Genomic DNA, 24,881 nt, shown 5'->3' with positions numbered 1-24,881 from the left:
TGTTTTCTATCTTTTAAATCCACCGACATTCAAACTTGACTTTTGACTTGGCATTTATAAAGCCATCACAATAACACCAGCACTGAATCACACTGCATTGCTCATAGCAGGCTTGTTAGAGGACTCACCTGACAGACAGACTTTAGTGAGAGAAGGCTGATTCGCAGCAGGAGACCTCCTGCAAACCAGAGAGAAAACAAGCCAGTAACTATTAAAATCAGGAGCCCCGATGTGTAACAAATGGCTGCATTATTTTTTTTCCACAGTACAATTTGGTTTAAGCAGCAGTCATTGTTGCCACAGCACAAACACAAAACAGATGCTCCCTCAGTTCTCTGAGGGAGGGGCGCAGGAGGGTTCAGTTTTCTGAACCGGGGGACGCAGGTCAGATTTTCTAACATGTGACATCGTCATGTCTGACTCAGTGTTGGCTCACAGTGACCCCTCTCTCTGAGGTCAGACTGACTCTGAGTCTACCTCTGGCAAACGTGATGCAACTGACCTGGTTCAGTGATCAAAGGGAGCCTTTATGAACTTAAACATGTTAAGGGAACCCCCTCTTTCCATCCAAAATAAAATAAGATGTCTCTGTATGGATGCCACAGACTGTTGATGTCTGATTCCACACTTGGTTTGATATGTGTTTCCTCCATGAGACAATAGCATTAGGAATGTTTGTGATGCTCTGGCGCCCCCAAGTGAGGCATGATGATATGTTGAAATTAAAAATGTTCCTTAAAGCTGAAATCATCATGCAATTTACTACAGGAATCTGCAAACTGTATGTACTGTTCTGGATTTTAAGCAAAGGATTTCTATCAGCATGCAAATGAAAAAGAGCACCCCATTAAAAAACAACAACAAAAAAAACACTGCATAAATGAAGACATTCTGTAGAATGTAGTCACTTTCACATTACTAAAGCAAATAATATAAGAAAATTATGAAATGTCTTACTTATTGGATGTACACTGTACATTTGTCAAGGTGGTGAAATTATTCCTGACAGTCCGAAGGCTTGCCAGAACCTGAAAAAAACACAAGAAAAGGGGATGAAAATAAGAAGCCTTCATGAGCGTGAAAAAGTAAAAATAAGGTACACAGAATTATTGATTTAAATATTGAGAGAGTATACAGATGGATAGTTGCACCTTTATTATATTCAAAGTATATCGATGTGATGGCTACTGGCTCTGTATTTTTTAATTTTCAAAAAAATGTATTCTTGTTTGCACAGAACTGCAGCTGACTATGCAGACTAATAGTTGTGTCTGTCTGTGTCATTTAAAACTGTTAATTGGCAGCGAATTCAGTTGTCATTGCAGCTGTGACTCAATGAATGGTGCTTGTGCTCCCAATTTACAGCCAGAGGATTTACAAAGGAAAAATATTTTATAAAATATTTTCAGTAGATTCTTTATTCTTTACTTTACATTAGTTAAGTTGGTGATAATGAGTCTAAAATGACCTTGTCATTCCCATTAAGGGCCACCAGGGGGCAGAGAGGCTTTTTTTTTCATAACTGATTGAGTGAGTGAGTGAGTGAGTGAGTGAGTGAATGAGTGAGTGAGAGCGAGCAAGTGAGTGAGCAACTGCCTGAATCCATGAGGTACTTCACATCTTGAAAGCCCTTGGGGCAAAAATGTGCTTCCCAAAAATGCTACCTAGCAAAACATCATTAAGATGGCTGAAATGCTGTGCGCAGAAGATTTATTCATAAGAAGCTCTTACCTGAGCAAATGGAGTCACTATCAAGTCCTCTCCATGCCTGAAATGGGACGAGATGGGAAAACTGTAATAGACCGACAAATACAGAGCTGAACATAGTGAATTTGATGTAACAGGATAGGATAGGTTTCATGATAATTTCAACTTACAGTTCTCCAACAATGGAAGAGTTGCGAGACAAGGACTTCGGCGATAGTTCGTAGTCACTGTCAGAGCGGTACAGGAAGGACTCCCGGCGCTGGCCATGGGCAGCCAAGTTTGGATGTAGAACCAGACCTGAACCTGGGGACGCCTGCAGGTCTGAAGGACTGCAGCACAACGATGGACCATTTTCCCCTTCAAAGCTAAGAGAAGACAAAGGACAACAGCAAACAGTTAAATAAGAGAGGAGAGGAACTGAAAAAAAATGATTTTGTACTTAGTAGAGGTGTAACAACAGAAAAACAGAGTCTTCATACTAAGTTATGCTCCCAGAAATATTTAATTGAACTTCCACCAAGGTGACGTTTCAAGCTTCACACTCTATATCAGCATGAAGCTCGAAATGTCACCTCGGTGGTATCAAAAACAACAGGCAGATTATGGCAAGCAGCCAAGAAAAAGACAATGAAGATATTTACTACCCTCTATAGAATAAATCACCAGTGTGGAAATATTTTAGATTTGAAAGAAAAGACAGGCCAAGACAAATCAAATGCCATACGCAACCAATGAGGATATGAGATAAAATAATCAAGAAACATGATAAACATTTATTTACTTTTTTTTTCCTATAACAGTCCTTCAACTTTTGTATTGTATTGTAATTTTTAACGTTTTTCTAACAGTATATAAAGTGTATTATAACAGTACTTTAACTTTTTTTATGAGGGTATATAAAAACTATATGATAACAGTAATTTAACTGTAATGCAGCAGTACTTTCATTGCATTATATTAGTACTTTACTGTTTTATAACAATACATAAACTGTATTATAGCAGTACTTTATTTAACTTTTTAAAAGTCCATAAACTGCATTATAATAGTGCTTTAACGTTATTATAAACATACTTTAACTTCATTATTACTTATTATTTATTACTTAAGTTTTTCAGTAGTTCAGAGGAGATTCTAAAATATCAAACTATATTTCAATGGCTCACAAAGAGGTCGCTGCTTCTTCTATAACCATTTGTGTTAAATGGGCATATGATATTGTCTCATATTGATCGCCGGCCCCTAAATTGTATCAAATCAAAATCATATCATGGCAGACTTTGTGATATCAGAAAATAAAGTATTGTTGTCCAAAGAATTAATATAATATCTTACGGGGATGGAAGTGGTGATTTACCCCTCTGGGCTTTAGAGAGCATGTATAGTTGTACATGAAATCAGTTAATGGTTCTTGGACATTCCTGAACTATTACTTTAAAGGAGTCTATTTCCGATCAATCATCAATCTACCCATTTACACTGACAATCACACCATCATCATCATGCTCCGAGTACTTTCAATAAGCTGCCACTAAGTACTGGCTTGCGCAACATGTTCACAAATCCCATCTAGCAAAGAGATGGTTGCATAAACCCTAAAATGATTACTCACCCATCCATCCATGGCCTAAAAACCAAAACTATTGTGCTCATTAAATAAGTATGCTTTGCTGGTCAGTGAGAGGAGGGGTTGTTTTATTGTAAACTGCTGCTCTGTTCTGGTCTATCTCACTGGAATACTGTCCATGACAGCTCCACTAATTCCTCCTCACAGTCAGGAGCAACAGACGAGCAAAAAGAGAGATTAGCTCCGTATGCTGTGACGTCAGGCATATTCAAGTGTTTTTTTTTAGTTGTAACAGATACACTCAGCCATATTCAACCGACCTTTTGTACGTTGCAGTGTCTGTTATCTACCTGCTCAGAGGTAACAGATGGTAAGTAGGCTACAGTACAGTAGTTTCATCTGAAATAAGCATCTCCTCTCATTGCCTGAAATTAATGTTTTTTTTACATGGTCCCTGACAAAGAAATCTAATGAGAATAACATTTTAAAAAAGCATAAAAAGTCAAATGCAACACATGATCCAATTGTTTAATGCCTAAACTAATTTCCAATGCTTGTTTCTGGCATGGAAAAATGACATACAGATCAATAGAAAAATAAAAAAATTGTATTACTTTGTCGAATACTCGACTGCGATTGGTCAATTACGGCATTCTAAAGTCTGTTATTTCTTAGTAGCAGACCATCGTTATGGGTGCAGTCATGAACTCTGAAAGACCACATCCAATAATTTTCAAATTAAGCAGAGTTATAGCCTCTTGGTTCTATGTCTCCACCCAACTACTCAAGTTGCCGTTTACATCCTCGTCTGTCCAGACTCATATGTAGCCATGACAGCTGACAATACTTCAAATAAGGATGTTTCTACAATGAAGATACAAATTCTAAACGTGGATGCTTCGCAAACATCTTCAACCCGACAGCACATACGATCTGTAAAATCAGCACAGTTTCAAGATTAATGTCACCAGTTCAGTATCTGACCAAATGTCTCCCCTTCTGTTGCTGAGTAATGTTGAATAATGGCCAGACAAATGTCTCAGCAGAACATTATGATGTCACAGTGAATCACTTCATTATTTTATCTTTTATCATTTATTTTATCTTTGATTTGTGCGATATTTGGCTAGAAATCAGTTTTGTGAGGTCAATGTCATCTTTGACCACCAAATTCTTATCAGTTCAGCCTTGATTGGACATTTGATTTAAGATTCAAGATTAAAAAAACTTTGTCTCTCACATAGTGACAAAAAATTGCCTTTTTGGTTGAAAAAGCATTCACACCCATTAGACTCACATAAAATCACAAGAAATCACACAACAGTTCCATGTAACAAAGTCTAGGAATAATGCCTGATGTCTCACATCTGAGCACATATTGTCACTCTGCACTTCAAACGTTATTACGCTGAAAAAGAACAGATACAAAACAACAGTAAGATAAAAGACAGAGGAAAATCCTTCAGAAATTCTTGTGATTTTCGTATTTACGAGAATGGGACGAACAACCCAAAAACATAATGCCTCCGACAATGTCTATCGCCCACAGAGGCATAATAAAATAATTTTGTGTAAAATTAGAGCTTTCTTTTGTAAGTAGCCATGTAACAATCAGAATTAATGTTCAGTGCGTGGGTCAATATTGTGAAATAAACCCCTTAAGGGCAGCATAAGTCAGATTTTCAAGACCTGCCTCTGAATCTGGACCGCAATGTGCAATACTGCAATACTGCAACGGCCCCACCCCTGCACAATGACCATTTAGTTACGTTACTCGACCCATCGACACCAGATTTTGACACAAAACCACAAATGCCTTTATTAGTCCCTGTTCAAATAATTCAGTTAGGTAGCACAGTTAAAGTGATAATTTTAGACATTTTATCCATCTTAAATTAAGATATGTTTTAAAACAAAGGTTATTCAGAAAATACAGTTCAAATTTTTTGGGGGTTTTATTTGCTAATTCTCATTATATTGAGCAGCAGATCTTGACAGTCAACATGCCTGTTAGTGACGCACCGGCAACATTTCAGCTGAATGCAGAACTATGTTTCAGGGTGATTCAAGACCCTTTCTGTAGCCTGTCGGGGTTTATTTCACGGTAATGACCCGTTCACAACACATTTTCCCTTACATAAAATAAAGGGAACAGATAGTCCAAAGAGTGACATTATCAAAAAGCAAAAAAAAGCAGAAATGCTCGGGGCAAAAGCAAAAAAACAAGCAGCCAATGTGATACAAAAGTGTCTTGTCGTTTTTTGTGTAAACGTGATGCAAAAATCTATAGTTCATCCAACATGTTTGCTGGAGCCACAGTGAAACCACCACAGATGCACAGACGGATATAATCTGTTTGTACTCCTCATGGAGTGGATGCGAGGAGGAGAGGACAAGCGATTGTGTAATCAGATGATCAGGTCAGATGGACTGGAGTTAAGAGTGAAAGGTCAAAGTATCAATGTCCCGCAGGAACAGCAGAGGCAACAAATCACAAACAAGTCTCACTAAGTCCTGAGTAGCTTCAGTAATCTAAGACGCATGAATGTTTTCTGTTTTTAGTCCAGTTGCACAAGAAACGTGTAAACAATCACACAGTTTGAGCTTTTCTCAAACACACTTAGTACGCAATCAGATCCTCTAAAATCTATCTTGTAAGGGACTGACTGTCCCGAACGTCACTTCACCATTTGCCCCACATTCCCCTACAACCCCCCGCCTGTCATTTCTGTGACATGTGGGATTAACCAGGCACATGTCCCACTGAGACGCTCTCAGTCACACACCTCTGCCAGTAAAGCTCAGATTAATGTGAAATGTGCAAACTCTGATTACGCACAGGCAGAGCGATAAACATCATCTGTGTTTACGTCATTCAAATCCTAACTTTATACACACATTAACAACATGCTTTACCTACAGCAGTGCAGTCTCTTAATCTGGCATAAGCCTGTCAACAATGCATGATTTCTGTAGATCAAAGACACTGTTAGGCTCACAGCAACAATTTGGTATAGTGAATCATAAAAAAACAAGTTTTTTGGAAGCAGTTTCTTGTGGCAATGTAGAGTCAATTTTGAACTTCACGCTGCAAACTAAAAATGATGCAATCATTCCAAAACACAGACCCTTGCAGAGGGAAAAGAGACAGAAAGGCTCAAAATACTCATGGAGACAGTCTAGATAGAGAGTCAAGCTCAATAAAATATTTTCAAAAGAAAAGAGGAAAAGACAGAAATATGTCAAAGAATATAAAAATCACCTGGGAGCCGAGAGGTGTTCTCTACTGACCACCTCCTCGCTGAAGTCAAAGTGCCCAACCCTGCACCTTGGGGACCTCCACGGCATTCTTCTCTCCCTTCCACCTACTCCCTTCTCTTCAGGCAACAAAAAGCACTGATTCTGTGGCTGCTCACTCATACACGCACAGTGACAGACCCCTTTTCTGTGCAGTAGCAGGCCACGTGCTGGAATAACGCAGGCTTGGCAGACGCCAACAGGCAGATCTGGGCTGGAGCACTCACAGTTGCTCTGTTTATCTGACCGCCTGTCCTTTTCCCCTCTATATTAAACCAGTGCAGATTAGTCAGTGCATTCATCATTCCACCCGCCCTTCGCTTGGCTACCTACAGCATCATCCATCATCAATCTACATCTACCAAAGTACTGGAGTTTACAATGATGTCAACTTAGAAAATGTCACTAATGTGCATATGGTGTAGAGTAAGCAATATTGATATTTACACAGGAACAAAAGCATGTTTGCAATAAAGCTTAAGAAATTAATCGATCAGCTGTCAATAACTAGACTGACTACCAATTAAGTGGATAATCAATAATCAGTCTGAGTAATTTTTAAACAAAAAAAGGAGGAAAATTCTCTGATTCCAGTTTTTTAAAATGTGAATATGTTGGGGTTTCTTTACTCCTTTATCACAGTGAACTGAATATAATTGTGTTGTGGACAAAAAAAGACATTTTAAGATGTCATCTTGGGATTTTTGAAACACTTATCAACATTTTTCACCCTTTTTTGAGATTTTATAGACCAAACAACAGATCGATTAATCAAGAAAATAGTCAAAAGATTTTTTGACAATGAGAAATGTTGTTAGTTACAGCCCTGGTTTGCACAGCTTATGGCTTTCAAGTCACATCACATCTGCTTAAAATCACAATCGCTGCGATACTAATAATTTTTAGGCAATACATTTTGGCACTTTGAACACCACAAGCCGAGTTCCATCTAGTTCCATTATATCGGAGAGAGGGCAGACATATCTATGGCTGATATCTCCAACAGTCTGCAACTCACACCAAAATAATCTGATAAAAACAAAAAACAGACTGATAAATAGCACTACAGGTAAGAGGAAAAATATGTATTTTTGATTGCTGCCCCTTTAAGGGTAGAAGATCCCAGCTGTTAGAATTTGAAATTTCATTGACAAGTACTTTATTTGTTTATCACAAAATGACCAATTCTAACCTAAAACAACAAATAATGTTTTGGTCCTGACAGAGGACAGTGTATTCCTAGCAAAATTCGGTGTAAACTCTGCAGTATGCCAGTGTTTATACATTGTACATCAACATCAGCAGAGCTCATTTAGCACAAGAGGCAGCTCAGCAGGCTGAAAGCAACCCTGAAATGTGACTGGATGACACTGAGAAAAACCAGAGCCTCCAATTATTATCTCAGTAATAACAGAGGAAAAGGAAACAGGCTGGCTTTCTTAACTGAGACCACTGCACTATAAACACACACACAAATATATATTTAAAGAAAAATCAATGACTGGAGAGAATAAAAGCATATCTGCTACTAAAATAAATAAGAATCATGCATCCTGATGATGAGCATTTTTTTCATGCAAGAGTCAAGACATTTCACTTGAGCAGAGCACATACCAAAGGAAAAACACTTGGCACTCTGCTCCGATCAGCTCGTACTTTTCAGTGTTTCAAAAATACAGACATTTTATGATGAAACAATGTCATCATCTTTCGCACATTTCAACACAAAGAAAAGTAGCACTGTAACCATGTGCCCAGACAGCAGCATAAGACTCTAGAAAAGATTTTTTTTTAAAAATATATATATTTAAAGATTGTAATTCTACTTTTGCGTTCTCTGTACAACATCTATTTATCTGTTTATCCAGGAAAAAGATCCCTTCTCTGTGGCTTTTTTGTCCTGAGGTTTCTTTCTTTTTTGAATTCATTACCCAAATCGAGGGTCTAAAGACAGGGCACGTTGTATAGACTGTAAAGCCATCTCAGACAAACATGATATTTGGCTCCATAAATAAACTTGAATGTATGGAACTTAAAATATGTGGGGGAACTGCGGTCAATTATGATTGGCCAGACTCTACAAGATTCAAGATACATATCGGCAGCATCTGTTTCCAGTGTTTTTACATACCAGTTAATCTCTTTAATAAATAACTCTCCCGGACTCTATCTAACGCCAGAGCTGGAACATTTTTGGCAACTCGAAATGAACTACTGCTAAATCTGGTCTGTGCAAGTTAATAAATAAATCCTAAAATAACCACTCACCTGCTGTATCTCTCTAAAACACAATAAATAAATTGAGTCTACAGAGAGTAAAGACAAAGAGTGTGAGGCAACAGCTCTTCTTTTCTTTTTCTGCTGCTTCCTCTCACACAAACACACCAGAGTCAGTTCATGGAAACTGTTCAGATTGAAACTTCCGAGATTTTTTTATTATAACCAAATGAAGAATTTTGTACTTCATTAAAATGCAGAATATGCTGGACTTCCAATAAAACATATTTTGCAAGCTCAGATATGTTTTTCTTTTAACCAATTAATTTGAATCCCCCACCTCCACCCACTTAGTATGCAGCTAGATGAAAAAAACATGTTTTATACACACATATTTTTTAAAATGCCATGCTTTTTGCAGGACTGGGTGGATAAGTTATGCTCGATATGTTTGTAATAACAACCCGGTCTCACTCTCAACTGGTGAAGTACAGAAGTTTGATCAGTGGCCCTCAGCGTCAGTGGCCCTCGATATGAGACACTGATACAGGAGGGGTACCCAGAGTGTCATAGTTTGACTTTAAAGGCCACTGACCTCACATTAGATTTCGTTGGGAGTGAGAATGTGTTTGAAAGGAAAATGTACCAAAGTTCTCAAAGAAAATCAAAACATGCCTGCATTTGAATTTGTTGTCTTCAAACTCTCAAATGATATAATTTCCTCTTGTTGATGTCACTTAAAGCTTCAGTGTGTAAAATTTAGGGATATCTATTGGCAGAGATGGTATATAATATTCACAACTGTTTTCTTTAGTGTATAATCAAGAGAAAATAAAAATTGTGTATTCATGACCTTAGAATGAGCTGTTTATATCTACATATGAAAAAGGTCTTCCTCCACAGAGTCCGCCATGTTGTTCTAAGGACAAACCAAACACTGGCCCCATAGGGAGCCTTTTCCCCACTGGCTGCCGTAGTTTTAATAAGTCTTGTTTTTTTTTTCTTTTTGATTAACACATTTCCCATAAAGAGGGAAGCTTTTATACTCCAAAAAATAAATAAAAAACTTTCAAGACTTATGCAAATACCTATTGAATTACCTCAAATGGATGTAAGAAATGGTCAGAACTAACATGTAACAGAAAATTGTTAAAAATATATCAACTGTCATCTGTTTTTACTTCCTGCTAATAGGTACACGTCAATTATTGTCTTCAGTCATTGAAACAATGTTAAAAGAGTTATATTGCTTCGTTTTTCCCTTTATATGTTGAGGGCCAAAAGTTAACAGACTCACCAGCCAGATTCTTACCAGGTATTCGCTACGGTGAAGCGCCTGTATCGACGAAGATGCTTGTTTACCACCTGCTTGCGAAAGCGTCTTGGTGAAGTGTGTGATGAGAGTTCCTGGCCAGGATTACAAGTAACAGCAGCACTGCACGAGTCTGCCTGGTCCGACCTGAGCGCCCCGCTCTCTCCACTGGCTTCCATCAGCGCAGCAGCTTCACAACCGAGTCTGAGGCAGTAAGAGTGGCGGCACTTTGCCTGACGTTTAGAAAGTTACAGCCCTCAAAAGAAACAGTTGAAGTCACAGTGTTTGGAAAACTATCAGGTTCTTTTTCTTACTTGTTTTATGTTTAAAAAAAATAAAAAATAAGGAGTTGCTGTGTTGTCATCAGGAGCCAGAGAGACACTTTGAAGAAAAGGATTGTCCTTCCCCAAGATCAAACTCACGACACTGCTCTAACAAACATTCACTCATATACTCAGAAGCACGAGACTGACTTTATGATTAATCTGATTGGTAGATATCTTTAAGACATCCCCCTGCAATATGCAAAATGCAAATCCACAGCATCATCATCTACAGGCTGCCTGGCTGATTGATAACAGCTGGAAAACAACATTAAAAGTTGCAGAGTGTCTGCAGTGATGTGCAATAAGCGGGGCAAAAGTTTTCCAGCTCCTGACATTTAATCCAGATAAATGCAGCCCATGCTTTTAAAAAGAAGTGGAGCAGAGTATGAGAGTTATTGAGATGAAAGCAGCTAACAATGCATCACACAGAGAGCCCAGAATCATCATAGTTTTCGAGAGGTGAGTCACAGAGGTTCAAAGAAAAAGCGGTGTCTGTGGCAAATTGCCATTCATGGCAGCCATCATAAAAACTCCCTTTTGTACATACTGCCTGCATTAATGCAACCACAGGAACAGAGGCCCACTCTATTCAGCCTAAGAGGTAGACACAACAATAACAGTGTCTTCAATTAGATGACTGCCAAATTATTTTGTACCATCTGATGTCTCAGAAATTAGCAACTTTGGGTTCTTCTCCGGGACACAGGGTAATAGTTCCGACTGTAAGAAACAACTAGAAGAAAACAAGGTGGCGAAAACACAGTGGCAAACCAAAATAAAAGTAGAAATGTGACTGCCAACTTTGCTGCTTATTTGCAAATCCAATGTCCAAAGCAGACAGGAGAAACCTCCAGCCTCCCACAAGTTGTTCTGAAAATTCTGCTCCAGAATGCCAAGAAAACTATGAAATTTTTGATTTTATTTTAGTGTGAGCAGAAGGACATACCAACCAAATGAATATAAGTATGTAGACTAAGTAACCGATGAAAGCCTGCCAAGGGACTTTAAAATAAGTGTTTTTTTTTTACAAGAGAGGATTCAGACAAACAATTTGGAGTGGATAGAAACCACCTGGGTCTGGTAGCTAGCAGTGCAGCTTATTAACAATTCCTTCTATTAACGTTGTCCTGACCCAACAGCACTGCTGAGGAAATATTGTGCCCACCATCCAGTCTTCCCCACGTCAACCAGTGAGTAAGCAGCTCAATTTTGAGCTGTAAACTTCCTTTGGCATTGTTAAAAATCACTGTTAGCTCTGTTGGCCCCATTAACAGTCAGCAGAGCTTGTGGTGCTAATATAGTTAATAATGCTCGTGCAGTTTTGAGGCTCAAACGGAATAATCACTGGGGCTACCTGGGAGACATCGGAGGGTGGCCACCATTTTTTTTTGTAACTACTGATATGAGCAGCACTGCTGGCTTGCTCCCACCCGTCCCGGGTATTGCACTGTGTAGAGCTGCCAAAGCTAACATTACCTAACCTGTGGAGGCTTGATGGTGGGCAGTGGGCACTATGTTTCCACGTGTTAACGCCACTTGTCAACAGAACCAGCAGAAAATAAAATACAAGACATTTACATCGCAAACATTAAAATTTCACCACCTCTTAACAGAAAGTGCTTTAAAATGCGGCGCTAAAGATCACTGATTCAAAGGAGCACTGGTATAAAAGGAACGGCCTCTTGTATTTCAGTCATTTTACTTTTTTTTTTTGGCCGGTTAGTTAGCGGTTAATGGGTGTTTGGCTATGGAAAGCAAATACTGACTTCTCTAGTCTCTAGTCAGTAAGAACAAACTTTTAAGATTTTGACACTGCTCAGTGAGTCCTGAGTGGCTAGGAAAGGGTGGAAAATTCTTAGTGATGCGTTACACTTTCTCTAATAAATGAATATGCGTTGTTACCATCATGACAGAGGTAATAGGGGAATCGCCTTTGCGGACGACCCATGCCCTGAGATGCTTCAAACCTCCCAGTGCAGCTCTGTTGAACAGATGTGGGTGATATGTGTGTAGTTTGTTGTGTCTTTTTGTTGTGGTTGAATTTCCCTGACAGTTGCCACAGATACAAAAAGAGTTTAGAAAAGCTTATATAAACAAAATAATATACAATTCGGTGTCACTACTTTTGTATGAAAGCTGCATCATAAACATTATATCGCTGTGACGATCAGTTTCTGTTTTTCTGAGCCTTACCTGTCTGGGTCAGCCTGTGTGATGTCGATGCGGGGCAAAGAGGCGATGGGCAGACTTGTGGGTCTGGTACGAGTCACTGGATCTTCTTCGGGTGTTAGCGGCCTGCCCCTGTCCCTCTCCATTTCTGCCTGTCTCCATGACAACGGAGGCAGCTGCAGGTTGCCAGAAAATCGCCTGTGGACTTTGCACACCTCTACGCCGAGTGTGCTGCCTGTGGGAAACTGTCCCGCAGGAGGCTCCTTATTCTCCTGAGGGCGAAAAACAGAAAAGACAAAAACGGCAATTTCATGGGTTAGTTTTCCATGAAATTAGCTCATAATAATCCCTCCAGATAGGCTTTGTGGTGAACAAAAATTGTGTTTTTGTGGTAATGAACAAACAAAACAAAAAGATTATGCAAAGTTAAAACAATGAAAAGGACATTTATGAAGGTAACCAAGAAATAAGTAATGCATAATATAAAAGACTCTGGGTAAAAAAAAGTAGAGATTTATGAGACCCATTTAGCACACATAAACATAACTGTTCTACAGCAACTCAAAGATGTACAAATATTTAAACTCTAACTAAACAATCTACCTAACCTGCACATATTCCAGATTTAATACTGTCATACATTGTGTATTGGCTACATTCGTGTTTTTATGTGCTCTACTGCACAGAGAAAAATTAACCGTTTGATCAAAGCTTCTTCCAGGCCCTTGACATCTGAGCTGCCATTCGATATGTTTATTAAGCAGTGGTGAATATAAATAGTGTGTTTAATGTGTCTGGTTGAGTTTGAAGGTTCTGGTAAGGAGCGCTGGGTGTTTCATTGTAATGACGAGTTGTAAACAAGCCAGGGCAGTGAGCAAACAGAGGCAGGCTGCCTGAGCCCATTCTGCATACATCACTCTCCACTTTATGTTCACCGAGCACAAGTGTAAATGAAACTCGTCGACAGGTTTCAAATAAACTGGGGAGATGGGGAGACACGAAATGGGGGATCGAGGAATTCTTGGAACAGGGCTTCAGCAAACAAGAAAATATTTGTCTGTTGGGCTGACAGGAATTGTGAGTGTGAGAGAGCGAAAGAGTGAAGCTACAGTCTGTCCTCTCGACCATCAGGGCTGACAGCTCACCACAAATTTGACAAGAACAAGCCTGCGCAAGATCTTCTGTTAACTCACTCTTGAATGACAGTATTTTCCTGAATGCAGTTATTTGCTGCCATCAGGTACTACAGCCCAACTGATACTGGTGTTTGAAGCCAATATTGATGTGGCTATTTAGGAGTTTAAAAATGGCATGAAAACAAGGCATTCACCAACAGTTACTTTTTAGTCACAAAACATAAATAACAATCTTGATAGAAATCCTTTTTCAATAATTGTGACAAAAAGTGGTACAGTCTATAGGTGAAAAATCAACTTATCACTGCTCTCTAGTGGACATAGTAATGCAATGACGATTTGAGAAGCATAACCTCTGAATTTAAAACAATAATCAAAAGTGCAGATTAATCAAGCAACTAATTGTTTCTACTAATTGAACAGCTGCCAAAAATTAAAAAAAAAGAAAAAAAAAGAAAACATGATCAAAGATCAAAGATACATATTTTTCGTCTTACGTGTAGTGATATTTATCTGTCTAGATTGTGTTGGTGTGAGATGCCGAGTGTTGGAGATATCGGTCGTAAGGATGTCTGACTTCTCTCCAGTATAATGGAAATATACTTGTCTTGTGGTGCACAAAGCCCTCAGAAAATACATTAAAAACTCAACAGCAATGTCTTATTCCAAAAGATTTGACTTGGTTACTCAAGATAATCCACAGACCTCATTGTGAGCAGTTTTTATGAATCTTTTTTCAACCAAAATACAACCACATTCACATCATTGCGCAGAGGGATACGTGCATCTACTGATATTTCATGTAGCCCCACTGAGCTAGCTAATGCTACAGCTCAGCTGAGAAAGATGCCATTAAACTTTACATCACACGCTGTCAGGAGCACAAATCACTCGACGATGAGCAGATGCACGCTTCCTTCTGCGCAGTGATAAGATTGGCGGGTGTAGTTTGTTCAAAAGAAAATAGTTCCTACATATAACCAGGTCATGATTTCTGGAAAGAGACATTACTGTTGAGTTTTTCACAAGTATCTTGTTTTTGTGTGTGTGTGTGTGTGTGTGTGTGTGTGTGTGTGTGTGTGTGTGTGTGCGTGTGTGTGTGTGTGTTTAGCTACTTTGAGCAACACAAGCTCAGTGCCATCTAGGTCCTTGATATTTGAGAGAAGGCAGACATCTTTGTGCCCGATATCTCCAACACTCGTCAACTCACACCAAAACAGCCTAGATTAATAAATAGGACCAAAAGTAAGAGGAAAAATATGAAGTTTGGATTTTGGAGTGAACTATCCCTTTACTCTTGGTAACTGCTCACATTATAATGTCTCTTTACTGCATTGAGAAAAGTATGTTTCAAGTCCAAATTGGCTCTTCAGAGAGGCCAGAGAGATCCACTGAGATTTGAAAGTGAGTTTTGAGTGTCCTACAAGAGATGAAGGTCAAAGGGAAAACACTGAAATAATAATCAATGAGTGAAGTGAAGAGAGGTGTGGTGTGAGATGAGTGAACAGTGATCTATGAAATAAACAAAGACAAAAACAACAGAGAGAGGAAGTCATCCCATGTCCTCTTTCCAGTGAAGTGATGAACAGTAATGGAAATGATTTGCCAAAAAAAAAAGCACAGAAGAAACATGAATGAGAGAGTAAACTGCAAAGTAGGAAGAAGGGATAGAGAGTTTCTGAATAAGAGAGGGGAGACAGAGTGAACGGAGAAGACCGTTAGAAAGTGAGTCTGCCTTCTGATTGTCGGTAAACACAGCTCTACTGACTCCCCTGCTCCTTCTAGGAAATGCAATTTGTCTGATTCATTGTGCTGGTCTGTTTAAGATAGATTCTCCCTGTCACAGAGGAAGAAGGGCGAAAATAAACTCCGGCAAAACATGACTGTTCTGATCTGGGACCGTTTCCACTTACACAATCACTCTTGTCAAACAAACGTTATAATGAGAGATCTAAATAGTCTCTTGTCAATATGTCACAGTGCCTTCCCTATCTCACTGCCAAATTCTGCAGTATCAATTGTGTATTGATTGCAGCTCTGACATCTGGACATGTAATTCTAGTTCTGCATTGATCCCATGTCTGCGGTCCACTTGAGAAAATACTGCTGAGTCACCCTGAGTGTACGTCTGTGTATAAACCAGCAGTAGGATAAGGATGCTGATAATTTTGGAATTGAAAAACAACAGTAAACTTAGGAACCGGGATTCATCATATGCACCGGAAACATGGTCATAAAAGGACAGAACTGAGATGAAAGGCAAAACAATGAGTCTGAATTGGAGGTAGTGTATCTCCACTGTCAAACAGAGGTGGAGTGGGTGTTTTCTCGATGAAGATGAAAGGCCTCTCTTGGCTGCAGAGTCTAAACAACTCCAGCGTTCTCTGGGCTACCTCCAAAAATCCTTTTTAAAGACACTGGTATAAATGAGACACCTTTAGAGGTGATGTGTAAAAACACAATGGGAAATCATAGATACACGTTCGGGGCTTGATTGTTCTATCTCTAATATTTTTGTTGTGTCATTTTATATAATATATTAAAAATTTGTCAATAAAAAAAAGATAAATAAAACTGACATACAAACATTTTTTCCTGGTGCTATTAAAGTTCCTCACATATATCTTAAAGGTTTGGGAGAAACTACAGCAACTATAGCTGTCGCTGTAAGTAAATGTCTCAATAAAGTCGTGGACTTGCAATGTAATATTAGATGGTTATTTTGCTGGTATAGAGAACCTCAGTAATGAGTCCTAAAACCCAGAAATCAGTTAGCATTTCAGCACCTCCGGTTCCCTCGTCTCAAAGTCAATTTGAATGGGTTTTTGGTGGGAAGCCTTTGCAGTTAACACAAGCTGAAGAGGCTTTCACATTTTGAACTTTGAAACTGTTGATATGAAGTGGCTAGATGAAATTATAGAACGTCATCAAGCCAAACTGTGCAGAACACAGCTTTTACAGCTTCGTAGTGGTAGCGTAGTTGATTTATAGCCAAACATTAGCGTTTCACTTCCGGAGATTGCATGTAGGCTTTAAAAATCCTGAAATTGGCATTCATTTGTAAAGATTATCTTGCCAAACAAAACATGCAAGTATCAGATTTTTTTTTTCCACAGAGCTTATTTTCTACAATGATCCAAAATCCAGTGGAAAAACCCCATAGGCTTTTTGACGGGGTAACCAAGGCGATGTTAGCTTCCAAGTTGGCCTACAGAAACGTCCTCCCTGGGGCATTTTATGGCTGCACTCTTCTCTCCTTATCAAAAAAAGTCAAGGTTTGACATTAACCCTTGCCTGGTACAAGTAAACTGGAATGTCGCTTGAGACTTTTTTGCCCAGAAGTCAGTGCAACTGTATCCCTTTCAAAGCTTTGTAATCCATCCTTGAACTTCAGTGTCTTTTTGGAAACTTTGTAAAATAAACCCATACTGCTAAAACTGATACTGAATGCCTTCTGTGGATATTTATCCACTTTACTGTGAAAACAATGTGTGTTATTGTTAGACATCCATAACATCGTGGCAGTGCTGATCTCAAGTGTGCTGTGCAAGGGAAAACAAGTGTTGGTCTTGTTTTTGGCCTTGAAATGTTCCACAAACCACTTAATATTAGCCAAGTGCAAAGCAAAACAGGCAATTAAACAATGTTTAGGTCAGAATTGTCTTGGCCATGTAATTGTTGTCTGTTAACTGAATATTATTTATGTTAATTATGATAAATCCCTGCTGATATTATTCATTTTTTAAAGCTTAATGTCAAACCCAATTGTATTGTTTCTGTTTGAACAGCAGAAAGCACAATCATACTAGTCAAGACAACGGACTCTCGTACTCTTTTTCAACCAAAATTTACGCAGCTATGCATGTTTTTTTTTTAAACGCTGTAAAACCCGCTTAAAAAAAGGCAATAGACTGCTTTCCCATTGCCAGTGGACCAGAGCCGTGTACACAGCTCTGTCACTGTATTTTTTTCTTTTGGTGTCACGTTTAATGTAATAGAAGGCTGAAAAGCAGGTTAGAAAACAGTAGAAAGCAGAACGGAGGCCTGTGAAAATGTTATTGTCCTTACTTCTTTTTATATCTCTTACTTAATCAGTCTCTCTGTCGATAAATAACTTATCATTGATATTTTAATCATGGTAATATCTAACCATGACTTTTGGTATTGTTACATCCCAGGGAACTATTGCGTGCATGGCAACTGCTGAAAGTAGTATTACTATCTAATACAGTTCACTGAAATACGGATAAGTTTTCAAGTAGCCTGCACAAACATTCCTGCCAGTAGAGTGGAATAAGCATTTTAGGTGGTATTAATTGAAGGTTTTCATTCTGAAACAAGGCGCCGGCCCTTCAAAAAATGTGTCTGCTATCACGTAAATCACGGTGCTTGTGACAGTAAAATTTCCTGAAAGTGAGAAACACCATTAGAGGTTTGCTATATTTTTGCATTATCATAAATACTGAGTAAAATGTAAGGGGGGTTGGAGGGTGATGGAGGCCAGTCACAGCAGGAAAACTTTCATCATCCAGGATGCAGCTTGGCCTCTGAGCTCCTGTTGGACAATGTCAACGTAAGTGATCTGGCCTGCCTGCCCAGTCATAAACACCGGTGGCGTGGAGGAGAAACAGATGGGCCGCTCTGTCAGATCTCTGTCCTTCCTCCTCTTATCCATGTTTCCACTCAGTCTAATACCCTGAATGTCTCCTGGTGTGAACCGTCTTTTAACACCTTCCCTCCTCTTCCCTCTCTGCCTCCTTCTAAACTCTGCATCACTCCTCAACTCTTCTTCTCTATTGTCCTCCTAACTCTCTCTCTCATGCACAGACACACACAAAACACTGTCCTTCACTCCCCCCTCTCTGTTCCAACACACACACCAATCTCGCTCTCTGCAGCGTGTCCTGCTGGATAGCGGTCTGTTGTGTACAGTACAGTCATCTGTTTATGAGTCACCGACCACCGCACAGACATACTGCACCTTGCTGCCTCACTGTATTCCCACTTGAGCTCACTGTATCCTTGTTCAGGGAGGAAACGGAGGGAAGGCAAACGTTACACAATTTACAGTACCTGTGCAACCTGCAGAATTAGGCTATAAACTTTGGAGGCGAGATGCAAATCTCAGATAGAAAGACATCACGAGTGGCTGTGTAATGAATGCATGGATGGATTTATGTTGCACAGATGGACAGCTGGAGAAATCAATACTTACATCGCCTGGTGTAACCCCCTGTGCACTCCTGCTTTTCTTCATCCTGAGGGATGCTCAGCCAGACTCGCTCTCTCTCTCTCCGACTCTGATCCTCTCTCAGAAAACGCAGCTCTTTCCTGCTTCTCCTGCTCTGGGCAGCTTCACCAGTACGCCTGCACATGGGAGGCAGAGAGGATGGGGAGGGCAGTGATAAAGTAACCAGTTTTAAAAGTTAGGACATCATGTCTGCAATTGTTGTCAGATGCTATTGTTCTGACTTGGTGATGCAGTTCTGTAGCCAGTCTACACTGCACTGCATCACAGACTGCAACACACAACTTAGACATAAACGCAGACATCACATGAACTGTGATGAATTACCTATCTCCGCAGTTATAAGTTTGTACAAGTAGAGTGGGCATCACCAAACGGCGAGGGACAGTTCTAGCCGGAAACCATGACAAATTTCTGATAAATAAACGAGAATATATAATAATCTTGACAGAACATTGCTTTCTGTTATGACGGTCTCAGCTACAGACTGCGGAGGCAGCTAATTCGGTTAATACAGCAATAGCTCCAGTCAACTGAGCCAATCAAACTGATTGTTTACCGTGTCTGGAGACTTCACTGGAAAAACAGCATAAGAGAGATCTTAGAAAGATGTCAGCATGAAACAACTGACCTGATGTTTTCTGGCTACAGTTTCTTTGCTCTAACCGAACATTCACGACACACCTTGACCATATTTGGATCAACTTACAGCTGTGAGTCAGCTTTCTCACTATGACCATTATTAAAATCATGTACCTTTTCCAGGCTCACCAATAAGAACCCACATATGTGCATGATAATGGCAATAACTCCATTCAAGACAAAATTCAAAGTGCTGGCAGGGCAGTCACAGTAGGACTTATCTACAGTAGGAATAAATAAATAAATTAAAGACAAGAAGGGCTGCTAAAGTTAGCACTTTCTTTTCTAAGAGCAGCTCTTTCTATTCCATCTTCTATTTATTTTCTTTTACTCAAGTGCATTGTGCCAGGACTAATTTCCTTCATGGTAAAGACAGCTATTTGTTTCCACACAAGTTCCATGTATCCTAATTTAGAAGGTGACAACACTGTTGGGGGGAGTTAAGATATAATGGTTTTGACAATAACCGTCATATTTATGAAATGACTGTTCATATCATGTTAATAATACACATATGATGATATCATGTTTATAATCCAGCTCCTCTTTACTTCTTTCCAATCCCTCCCCAAAGCCTTTTGCACTTGTTTAGCGCTGTTTATGGAGTTAGCAACATTAGCTGCTACCTGCTAGCTGAAACACCCTCATGTTGAAAACTGTCCAAACAACTCATACATTCTGAATTTTCTATATAGGGACACTTTAATATGTGTGATTTGTAGTTCATTAGGATCCCCAGTAGGTAAAGCCCAAGAATGAGCCAATCTTCCTGAGGTCCGACACATAATACATAACGTTTTTTAAAGAGTTAAACGTGCAAAAACAGTGTTCCTTTCACTCTAATAAGTATTACTGAATAAAATACAATTTGTTAGAATGACTCCTTGAATAAAGACAGGTACATGATAAGAGTGCACAGTTTATGTGCCCAGAGGTCTGTTGGTCCAGTCTTGTACGTCAGTCTGTTGTGAACGCAATCACCGTACACTCATCAATAATAGAAAGACCACAGCTGGTGGAAAACCACCAAAAGGCAGACATGAGTGACCAATCTTTGTGACAGAAATGAATCGACATATTCTGTGTCACTATTGATCACCAGTCTGTGTTCCCCCCACATCACCCCATGTTTAACAGGTGCCGTGCCCTTGTGTTAAAGTAAGTGTAGGACTGTTGTTGGTGATTTCCAGCTGCTGCCAAATCAAGTGGCATAAAAAAGAGCATTTCTCAGCTGCACAAAAAACCCAATTTTGTTTGTAGTTTTCTAAACAACGTCTGTATGTGTGGCTTCCTGCTGCCCTCAGCTGTTGTGAAAAATTTGACATGAGAGAGAAAACGACTGCAGATGACAGAGGGTTTAGTGTTTGGAGCATTTGCAAGATTCAGCTGCTGGTTCAAATCTCAGCAGGAGAGAAACGTTCTTAATAATGCATGAGTTTGCATGGATGTGTCCATTATGTTTTACAAGAACACCATTTAAGGTTTTCATACTTCATGATATGGAGGTTTAAAGAAGATGGTTGGGCTTTGGGCAACCTCTTTGGGTTGTTATTGTGACCATCAACACAGAAAGCACTATAGGTGGAAAATTGAATGTAGAAGGAGTTAACCATTTAAAATCATTTTCTCATTAAAGTTATGTATTTATGTAATATTTTTTTCCAGAAACTATAACCAACATAATCTGATGCCAATATTTCTCTGCTCCTTTAACCTTTAGCAAGAAAAAAAGCTACAAAAAATACCTGAAATTTGAAAAATAAAAACAAAAACAAACAGGGAATGACCTGGGAAAAAAAGTGCTTAATAATAATAAAATATAATTTTCTATATGTAGTTATGAAGTTATGTATATAGTTTTTCTGGATATTTCTCTGAAGCCTTTTAAAAATATTTCTAAATCTACTAAATCTTGCAACATGCAGGAAATCTTTTGCTAAGTTGCTTCTTGCCTTTTTCCCATGTTTTCGAGGAATAAATCAAACTAATTTGCTCAGGGTTCAAAGATTTAAATATTTGTGAAGTATTGAAGACTTTTTTCAACAGTATATTTCAAAATTAATCTCGACATTTCGACTTTATTCTCATAATTTTGACTTTTCCTCGATGTGCACAATGAAAAAAAGATCTTCCTCCCCTCAAAAATATTTCTCCTGCCTGACCCTCATCCTCTTCCGTACTATTAGCATTGATCTTTTTGAACAGTTTTTGCAATGAGGCTCATTTGCATAGACAGGGTTCAATTTTGCACCATATTTATGCATATTACCTCATTTAAATACTTGCAAGTAACCCAGGAACACAGAGATGCTATTTGCTTGGCAGCACAGTTATTGATGCATTTAACCCTTTGCGGGTGCTTTGAGAAGAGTTCTTTTTTGTTTTACTTGTGCATGTTTAGCAGCTGCAAGAGCAGCGCAATCAGTGTGTGAATTCCCCCTGTAATCTTAGGGTGCAATTAGGCACAATGGTGCTTTGAGCTTGAAACTAATCTCATCCTGCCAACATACTCACAATGACAGTGTTAACATGTTGTTTAGCAAGTATAATGTTCACAATCTTAATTTAGTGTGCTAGCATGCTAACATTTGCTAATTAGCACTGAGCACAGCTGAGGCTGATGTGAAGGTCATTGGTTGTATTGGAAAAAATACAATTTTGTTCCAATGATAGTGCTAGATGAAAAGTCAAGGCATCACCAATGTTATTAGAATTTATCCTCTACGAACTTTGAATAGTCAATATTTAAGTCAAAATTGTGAACCAACTGCTACTGCTATCCTTAAATCCACACTACCAGTGCAGCTAAAATGTTTGGATAACACTTAAAAAAAAAGGAAAACCCCAAAGCCAAAGGAAACCCCATAACCTCTCTCTCAAACCCAAGGCTCTTTCTCTGTCATATAAGTGTTTAAACTATGATTCTCTCAATAAGCACTATTTCAGAAATTTCTTTTATCATTCCCAAGTGCATATCATGAACTTATTTATATCAATACAGATCGCTATAACCCTTTGTCCTGTACCCTTCCATAAAAGGTCAAGCTGGTACAAACTGTCATTTAATGAATGAACCCCAGGTACTTTACCACACAATCAGAGAAGACGAACTTTAAGAGGTTATGTAAGATCATGTCATCCAGGTCAAGAAATGATAGGTGTGATCCTACACTGGTTTTAAAGCTTTGAACCTATTAGTACAAACTATCAGAGGAAAGCTCTACAAATGTGTCCCATATGAGAAAATAAGAAGCGCTTGCATTGTACTCTATATCATAACTGTGCAGCTATGTTATATTTTCTACCAAGCAGTTAGGGGAGTTGTCAGCCTCAGAGAGACCACTTATTTTGAAATGTAGGTGACAGACCCCATTTAATTGTTTGTTTAAGTACTACAAAAGTTGTTTTTCAAAGATTGTGGTATCTCCACGGACTTCTACCAGTGCGAGAAAAACATCATAGTTTCAGGCAACGCAAAACAATGCAACACTATTCCAAAAGCCTGAAAGGTTTAATGTTCGATAGACTTCTGTGGCATACAGCTCCAACGAGTAAAACAATTATTTGTCCACAATTAAATTAATCAACAACTAATTTGATAACTGATAAATAGTTTACGTAATTTTATATTGAAAAAGTCAAAATTCTCTGATTCCAGCTTATTAAATGTGATGTCATTTGTGATTTAATGTAATGATATTTAATATTTTGTGGTTTCTTTACTCCTCCATGACATAAAACTGAACGTATTTGGGTTGTGGACAATAGAAGACATTTCAGGACGTCATCTTGGGCTTTGGGAATCACATATCAACATTTTCCACCATTTCACTTTCTGACATTTTATCGACCAAACAACTAATTGATCCCTTGATATACCTTAAAACCAGTATCTCGCCAGAATCCTGACAGACTCTTATATTGCACTGGGCCATGTGTCAATGTTTGGACTCATTTTGAAAATCCTCTGTGTTTACATGGTTCAATTAAAAAACAATGTTCAGAGGGCTGAGCACACTGAAATGAAACATCAAAGATCAATTTTGAAGATTATTAAAATAGATACCTGCACCTGCATCCAAGAAAATGGTAAGCCTTTTAAAACAAATTAAATTAAATGTTTGTTAAAATGTATTTGCTTAGCCTTTTTTTCTTGATAGCAGCACTTCAGTGAAAATGTCAGAGATCTTCGGATACATCCAGGGAAGCAATGCGATTCCTAAGAGCATTTAAACCTAAAACTCAAGCAATCCGTCAAATCAAAGAAGATCATTGGAGAAAAGACTGGATTGAAATGCACTGCTGCACTTCTTAGAGAAACAAGCTTCAAGTAAACCTCTCATCCCCATGGTAGCTGCCTGTACCTCTACAAATAATTGATTGTAGATGTGAAACGGGCAACAGAACACGCAGTCATGAGGCAGCACTCGAGACGCTGATTGTAAGGATTTGGGCTGGATTGTGAAAAGAACACCAGGGATCCTTGTTGCTGGGCATTTGCTTAATTTACAACTCAAGGACAAAGCAAGGGCCATGGGTGGACTTAGCTTGAAAGCTGATAAAAGTATGTGTTACGTATGTATGAGTTCAGTATGTTGTCTCTGGATATAATGGAGAGAAAAGGCTCTGCAGCAGATTAACTGCATCATCTTCCTAAAGACTAATGTGGACTGACATTAATTGGTAATGGTTGATTTACCATTTATGTCATTTGTCAAATATAAATACCAATTTACTGTGTTTTTTCAGCTTCTGGAATGTGTTTTACATGTCATATTGTGGTCAATCAAGGCTTTCAACACAATTAATTATTTGTGATGGGCTGCCACAATAAAACATCCCTTGCCACAAATAAATTCTCTATTTATGGAGCTGGACGATTCATTAAGAGCGTTGCAGAAATATATGTACCGTTGTGTTATATATAGCACCCCACTTTCAAGCATAGACAGACTCTGAATCACGTACAGGTGTGAATTGAGTGTTAATGGGATTGTTTATGTGATAGACAAGTGACCTGCTCAGATCAACTGATCTTTTCAAGATCGATACTTATGACGACACAGATTGTAAGAAATCAAGCAGACCAAAAAACGATATACACTCACAGTGAAAAAAGGAAATCATCAGTGTTGAAATTTCAATTAACAAAACTTTTTCTTTTTTTAAATGTCTTTCATCACATGTTAAACTTACTGCTGCAAATGAGAACTTTTCAGCATTATCTTAAAGCAGATCCTTTGCTCTTCCTATGCTGACA

The 24,881-nt window shown here is 38.7% G+C and overlaps 1 protein-coding gene across 3 annotated transcripts in view; it reads right to left on the bottom strand.

Moving 5' to 3' along the window:
• The window catches only part of LOC121950872 (cAMP-specific 3',5'-cyclic phosphodiesterase 4B-like), a 66,550-nt gene that overhangs the window by 32,800 nt on the left and 8,869 nt on the right, over positions 1–24,881 (bottom strand). For 2 of the 3 annotated variants that reach the window (XM_042496955.1, XM_042496956.1), the window contains exons 2-7: positions 18,947–19,098; positions 12,620–12,867; positions 1,878–2,072; positions 1,732–1,792; positions 958–1,028; positions 129–178 (exon numbers count right to left, since the gene is read on the bottom strand). In XM_042496955.1, the coding sequence (XP_042352889.1) occupies positions 129–178; positions 958–1,028; positions 1,732–1,792; positions 1,878–2,072; positions 12,620–12,867; positions 18,947–18,988 (667 nt within the window). In that variant the 5' untranslated portion in view covers positions 18,989–19,098. The remainder of the gene's footprint in view (positions 1–128; positions 179–957; positions 1,029–1,731; positions 1,793–1,877; positions 2,073–12,619; positions 12,868–18,946; positions 19,099–24,881) is intronic. The other variant, XM_042496957.1, reaches the window with a different exon arrangement.

This window comes from Plectropomus leopardus, chromosome 12, assembly GCF_008729295.1.
Source record: "Plectropomus leopardus isolate mb chromosome 12, YSFRI_Pleo_2.0, whole genome shotgun sequence".
Taxonomy (NCBI): Eukaryota; Metazoa; Chordata; class Actinopteri; order Perciformes; family Serranidae; genus Plectropomus; species Plectropomus leopardus.
The sequence above is the reverse complement of the archived record's forward strand: the minus strand, read 5'-3'. Positions and strand labels throughout refer to the sequence as shown.